Source organism: Hydra vulgaris, chromosome 07, assembly GCF_038396675.1.
Source record: "Hydra vulgaris chromosome 07, alternate assembly HydraT2T_AEP".
NCBI lineage: Eukaryota > Metazoa > Cnidaria > Hydrozoa > Anthoathecata > Hydridae > Hydra > Hydra vulgaris.
The window spans coordinates 26,875,001-26,882,586 of NC_088926.1; the positions used below are offsets into that span (position 1 = coordinate 26,875,001).

Genomic DNA, 7,586 nt, shown 5'->3' on the forward strand with positions numbered 1-7,586 from the left:
TCAGAGTCTTGTTTTCCAGCCTGCTGGAAAGCCGCATCTGTTATCCCTATCTTCAAAAATTCTGGGGAGCGATCTGATTCGTCTAACTACCGTCCCATAAGTCTTCTTCCTATCATAAGCAAGGTTTTTGAATCTTTAATTAACAAACACTTAATTTCTCATCTTGAATCTAATAACTTTCTGACCATCAATATGGATTTCGATCTTCTCGTTCTACAGCTGATTTGCTAACAGTAATAACTGACAGGTTTTATCGTGCATTAGATGAAGGTGGAGAGGTTAAGGCCATCGCTCTTGACATTTCAAAAGCGTTTGATAAAGTTTGGCATGCTGGTCTTCTCCATAAGCTTTCTTCTTATGGTGTATCCGGCAACATCTTTAAGATCATTGAATCCTTCCTTTCCAATCGTAGCATAAAAGTTGTCCTCGATGGACAACACTCTTCTTCTTATTCTGTAAGTTCAGGGGTTCCTCAAGGTTCTATCCTTGGCCCTATACTCTTTTTAATTTACATTAACGATCTTCCAGATATTCTCACATCTAAGGTGGCATTGTTTGCTGATGATACTACCATTTATTCTTGTCGTGATAAGAAACCAACACCCTCTGATTGCCTGGAGGGGGCATTTGAGCTTGAAAAGGATCTCACTTCTGCTACAGCATGGGGCTCACAGTGGCTGGTGAACTTTAATTCAGATAAAACTCAATTTTTTTCAGCCAATCGTTATCGCAATAATTTAGATCTTCCTATATTTATGAACGATGATGTACTCGATGAGTCACCTACTCTTCATCTTCTAGGATTAACCCTTACTTCCAATCTTTCTTGGAAACCATATATCAAATCGGTTGCAAAATTAGCATCTGCTAAGGTTGCATCTCTTTATCGAGCTCGCCACTTTCTTACTCTGGATTCTATTCTCTATCTCTATAAATCTCAAATCCGGCCTTGTATGGAATACTGTTGCCATATCTGGGGCGGATCTTCTAATGATGTCCTTTCTCTTTTAGACAAGGTGCAAAAACGCATTGTAAACATAGTTGGACCTGCTCTTGCAGCCAACCTCCAACCATTATCACATCGTCGTAATGTTGCTTCTCTTTCTCTTTTCTACAAATACTATAATGGGCACTGCTCTAAAGAGCTAGCGTCTCTTGTGCCATCTACTAAAATTCATTCTCGTGTTACTCGTCATTCAATTAAGTGTCATCCTTTTTCTGTGACTGTTCCTAAGTGCTCCAAAAACGCTTATTTGTCTAGTTTTTTTCCTCGAACATCAGCTCTTTGGAATTCGCTTCCTTCATCTTGCTTTCCTGATTCATATAATTTGCAATCTTTTAAGTCGTCCGTCAATCGTTATCTTGCTCTACAACCTTCATCTTTTCTCTTACAGTAACTTCCAACTTTAATTAGTGGCTGCTTGCAGCCTTGTTGGAAGCGAAGATGTTTAAAAAAAAAAAAAAAAAAAATATATATATATATATATATATATATATATATATATATATATATATATATATATATATAAGGATTCTATTATGAAAAAGTTTTGATTAAAAGTTTCTAAAATATAATTTTTTTTAAGGAAAGCTAGTTACTTAACAACTTTTTGTTTATCCAGGATGTAAGAGCTCTTTGGCAAATGAATAGGTTTAAGGAGTACAATCTGATTGTGGCAGAATCAGTCATTCAATCAATCGGCACACATGGTTTCTTGACCCTTACCTTATTGTTCTAGCTTTAGCTGATGAAAACTGTGAAGAAAGAGGTGAAATTGCTCAAAAACTATGCAGCTTTGAATTTCGTAGCTTAGATAAATGTTCGTTAGCCCAAATAAAAGCTAACATAGAGGTCAACAATTCTTTAGACTTCAGTGGACCGAAGCCGCCAAGCTTAGTTGAATTGGTCACAGAAAATTCGTGGCTTCTATTCCTTATGATAGGGCAGAGTAAAAGTGACTGTCAATGGATGAAAACCCCCCAAGAATATTGGACTTGCAACGATTTCTACCTAAAATTTAAAGATGCTGTTTTTAATCTTGCAGTTGTTAATGATTGCTCTGAAAGAACTGTTAAACTCATAAAGGACAACATTGATATTGCCAGAAAGGAAGAGAAAAGACAAGATTCACTTTTATTCTTGCACAATTATAAAAGGAAGTATGTAGGAAAAAGCAAAACCTCCCGGAAAAACAAAAAAATAATATAAAAATATAACATAATATTTGTAAAAAATAACACCATTATTAAGAAATTTTTAAAATGAAATTGCTAGACGTTTTATGCAATATATCTGGTGTTTTTTCCAAATGATTTAACATATCAAAAAAGTTATTACGTTGCGTAAAAATCGGAAAAAATTGCATAAATTTGCGATTTTATAGATAGATTTGCATGAAATTTTTCAGATAAATAAAAATATCATGTATTTTTATTTTTTTCTTCTAACTTAGAAGAAACTATGAAAAGAAAAAAAATTTAATTATTTTGAATTTTAGAACTTGCTCAAGTATGCCAAAAATAGGCTTTAAAAAATCTAAATTCAGGCAATTGGGGCACTTGAGCAACCCCTGAAAATGGTCAAAATTCAAAAAGAAAACAAATTCTATTAATAAAATAGGGGTCTGCGCAGTAGATAAGACTCCATTTTACTTTAAATTTTTTCATGACCCTAAAATGAAGCAGTCTAATATATATATATACAAATATAGGCTATAGAGGTTTAGGGTGACACATTATCCCCCAGAAACATTTTTCGAGAATCTTACTTTAGATAAACAATTTATTGATGCTTTTATGTGCTTTTTATCATAACTAACCGTGACGTCCAAGACGTACTTGTTAGATATGATAAAACAATCTAAATAGTAAATCTTGTTAGTTATAATAAAACAATCTAAAATTTGAGTATGCTAAGTTGACTTTAATTAACAACTATTGTTAGAAAAAAAAGAATCGTTTAATACTATTGCAATTGTTCGAGTATTTAAAAATAAATTTTCACTAAACATATTACTAAAAACAAGCATTAAGAATGAGTTAACATCTTAAGGGCATCGTAGTGACTTGTAAATTCTATAAGACGTTGTATAGTTGTCTAAAGGAAGCATGCTGGGTTAAAGCAAAATGATTTATTAACAATTTAAAGCCAATGCTCTCTGCAAGCTCAAGTTTAATTAAAGTTTATGCCAATCCAAAAAGACATTGTTTGTCATTTTTGATCACAGAAAATTTTTGATAATCTTTATAGTACTAAAGTTTCTCTTATCTTAAGCGGTTTTAACAGAAAGAGTCAAGTCGGTATCAGTTATTTTAAAATTTTTTGTTTTTTTCCTTTGAGAGTAAAAGTTGTTTACCATTTGCAAGTTAGTCGCAGTACACATTTGATACACCAAACTGTTTTAAAAATGCATTGATTTTGTACATAATTGTATAATACATATAATTATAAGAGATATTTTCTTAAAACAAAAAGTTTCCGGGTTCAAATGGGGGCATATTTTTAAAGCAAGTATGTAAACGATGATTTGCTGTTGCCTAGTTTTCTATTTCCTTTTAAAATAAACACAGAATTTGTAATAAGAAAATTATATTTTAAGGGGTGCTAGTTGACCGTTGCTTTGGAGGCGCGAGGAGCAGCCTTTTGTTTGAGTATGGCTTGAATATGGAGTATGATTTAAATTTTTTTACGAAGCAAATACAAATGCAATATTCTAAAAATTATATATGCAGGTGTTTACTAGGAAAAAAAAATTTTTGTTAAATAATATATCTCCGAACTATAAAATAGTTTTATAGTTCGGAGAAATAATAAGAAGTCAATTGATTAAAGTGTAAAGTTATTGAAAGTTCTTCTTCCTCATCATAAGGTTAAGTATGTTTTAAAAACGCATATTTTATGATCTTATATAAATATTCTTATTATAAAACCAAACACTTTTTAGTTCTTTATATTAAACTGTTGAAAGCCGTTATCAACCTTTTAGCTTCAAAATATAAACACCTAAAAATAAGGCCGCTAAATGGGAAAATTTAGTTTAACGTTTTTTCGATTAGCTGTTTGAATAAATTCATTTTTTATTTCTTCGTTTTAAAGAGAATTAATAAAACTGCAGTTTTTGATTGAAAACAAAACGGAATAATTGATTTCATCACTTATTGCGCTTAACTTAAAAAGTTAGCAATTTATGTATTTCCAAGAATGTTGATAAGGTTTCAATTTTTGATCCCTAACAAAACCAAAATATTTGATTTAATCAGATATTACGTTTAATTTAGAAAGGTGGCAGTTTTGTGTACTTCAGAAAATAATCATCAACTTTCTTTCTGTTAAGTAGAGAAATGGAAGGTTTTTTTATTTAACTTACTGCTGCTTTTAAAGATTTATTTAAAAACTTTTTCGTCTATAATAATCTCCATCGTTATCTAACAATCTTAATCTCTTAGACACTTTGGGTTATTCAAGGGGCTTTTAAATTCTAAATTACACAGTAATGTTTATTTACCATTCGAATCCATGCAACAACCATTAGTATCTCAACTTTTTCATCCTAAAATATAAAATATAAAGTATAAAATATAAAGTATAAAATATAAAGTGTAAAATATAAAGTATAAAATATAAAGTATAAAATATAAAGTATAAAATATAAAGTGTAAAATATAAAGTATAAAATATAAAGTATAAAATATAAAGTATAAAGTATAAAATATAAAATATAAAGTAAATATATAGCAGTTAAATATAAAGTAATAATTGGAAAATATTGTATAATTAAAACATTTTATTTCTTTTTGGATTTTTATAAAAGACAGTGACTTAAATACCATAATAACACTTTCAATCATAACTATAAAAATAAATTAATATAAATTAACATAGTAAATGAAAAGAAAATTGTTTAACTAGATTTAACGCAGATTTTCACATAATACTATTTAATTTAAATTTGTGTGAAATTAATTAAATTTAAGTTATCTTGAATACATAAACCAGTTTTTTGTAGAATAGATTACATAATTTAATGAATTAGCGATAGAAATTTAAAATAAATAAACACAAAATAAATAACTTAAGACAAAAAAAAAGATTTTAACTTGGAAAAGTTAGTTAACGTAACGATAGATTTTAAAAATAAATCTGGTTGTTTCGAGTAATCAAAAAATTCAGAATAAAAATTTAAATAAATGAAAAATGTTTTAAATTTATACTTTAAACATTATAATATAATTTAAATATTGTAAAAAATATATTTAATAAACTAAAAATATTTGCGCTATTATTATTATTTTTAAACATATTTGAAATATTTTAAGATAATTCTATTATTAAAATTTTTATAAATATAATTAAGAAAATAAATAAATTTAACAAAATTTTTTTTACCAATTCCAAAAGTTGATGCAATGCAATATCAAATGTCATATTTACAGGTTGTCCAGGATGTCTTGGTAATGCATCTGAATGTTCTGCCCTAATAAGATTTTTTATCAATTCAACTTCGTCCCGTGTGTTTTCTAGACAAAGTTAAATTAGGAAAACATTACATGTAATAGATATTCATTGCTTTTTTTAAACAAAATGTCTTAAATTTTGTCGACTTCTGTTAATATGTAACTATCTATGAAAAAAAGGAAAAATTAAAGCATAAAATTCACCAGCATTTGTGATCGCCACAACAGTTAATAAATAAATATATAAAATCATTTTCAATTTCACTTCTGGCTCTTCCTGTTATTTCTTAACTTTTCTGTAAAAAGGCTTTTTGATCGTTGTTAAGTTTCTTATGTCATTTTAAATTCAAATCCTAAAAAATTAAAAAAAAAAGATGTCGTAATGATATAAGCATATAATAATCGATATATTCTTGACACAAGATTCAGTCAATACATTTTTTGACACATTTTGATATAAGATCTTTCAACGGAGTTCATTGACAAATAGTAACTAGTATTTATATAACAAAAAATAATAATAATAATGATAATAATGTTAATAATAAGTATACAGCTATAGAAATAATAAGATAATTATATAATAATAAACCAAAATTAATCTCAAAACATATTATGCACAGACAGGAACGTTATAAACAGTTAAATACTGACAAAACGAAACAACCTTCCATGAAATAAAAACAACAATTGAAAAAAAAAGTAACAATGATTTAACTTAAAAATCTTAATATCAATAATCATGTCTATAAATATATCATTAAAAAATAACATTAAATAAGCAGAAAAAATTTACAACACTCACAAATAAAAACGTGCTACACACACACAAATATTTAGTCATAAAAACTGCAAAGTGTTCATAATAAACGAAAATATTCAAAATAAATGAAAATATTCAAGTTATAAAGTAAATCATATAATAACCAGAAAACATTTCCACAAATTTACGTTAAAAAAATGACAAAAAGACTGTTATTTGCTAGGTAGTTATTAATAATATTAACAGCAATACCTATGTATAGTATACAAAATATAATTGAGCAACTTAAGTATATTATTAACAAAGAAATCGAATGTTGCATTTTACGTCTACAGTTGACTCTCGACATCTCGAACTCTCAGGGGACCGGAAAAAAAAGTCGAGAGATTGGGGTATCAAGAAGATTTTAGCTAAAACGAGTGCTCAAGGAACTGGGAAAAAAGTTCAAGATATTGAGTAGTCGAGATATAGAGAGTCAACTGTATATACTTGAAAACGGAAAAATAATAATAAGTCAGATTAAAAGTAAATATAGTTAATGATAAAGAAATAATTTAAAGCACATACTTAATTAGTAATTTGAAATCGTCAAAAATTAAAAAAAGTTAATTACCAACATTTCTAATTACCAAAATACTAATACATACAAGATGTTTCATAATTACTTACAATTTATGTAAGTTTAACGAAACACACATCTGTTAAAACTATAAATAATTAGCGAAAAAGAACCTTTTATTCAAGCGTTAAAACTTTATCAAATGAATTAAACTCTTTGCAGATATAAACAAATGAATCCAGTTCAAAAAGAATTTCTTTGTTTATGAAGTTAATAAACGGAGAAACTCTTTTTCTTGTTAGTTTATAATTAGACTAAATAAAATTGCTAAATATTCGAATAGAGAATTAGTAAGCTTTAGTTAAAAGACGGATGATAACAATGACGGGCGTTTTATTTGTTAATCGCTGAGCTAAATTGTAAAATAATTTAATGCTTGAATAATACATATAATAAAGCATGTATTTTGCTATATCTTTAAACAATACAAACTAATATTATAATTGTTAACATTAATTTGCAACCAGTATCATTTATGTTTAATAACGGCATACAAAAGCATAAAACATGATTATTAATATATGAAACATGTGTTACATATTAACAAGAATACTCATAACTAAAACAATTTTGTTTCCAATAAATATTTAATGAACAAATATAATAAAACTCACTCTCCTAAAGTCCTGAAGTTGAATAAAAACTATAGTTTAAATAAACATATAATTATATGATATAAATATATGTATGATGCAACGCCTAAAGTTTCTCGATTTTTTATTTCGATCATTTCTGAATTAACTGAGTAAA

At 27.4% G+C, this 7,586-nt stretch overlaps 1 protein-coding gene across 3 annotated transcripts in view; it reads right to left on the bottom strand.

Annotated features, from left to right (window-relative positions):
* LOC100206783 (neuronal acetylcholine receptor subunit alpha-10) overlaps positions 1 to 7,098 on the bottom strand; it is a 21,092-nt gene extending 13,994 nt beyond the window's left edge. Inside the window, exons 1-4 of one of the 3 annotated variants that reach the window (XM_065801509.1) lie at positions 6,950 to 7,098; positions 5,659 to 5,807; positions 5,387 to 5,517; positions 4,506 to 4,550 (exon numbers count right to left, since the gene is read on the bottom strand). In XM_065801509.1, the coding sequence (XP_065657581.1) occupies positions 4,506 to 4,550; positions 5,387 to 5,517; positions 5,659 to 5,707 (225 nt within the window). In that variant the 5' untranslated portion in view covers positions 5,708 to 5,807; positions 6,950 to 7,098. Of the gene's footprint in view, positions 1 to 4,505; positions 4,551 to 5,386; positions 5,518 to 5,658; positions 5,808 to 6,830 lie in introns of all 3 variants that reach the window. The other 2 variants (XM_065801508.1, XM_065801510.1) reach the window with 2 other exon arrangements.
* Between the last annotated feature and the right edge of the window lie 488 nt (positions 7,099 to 7,586).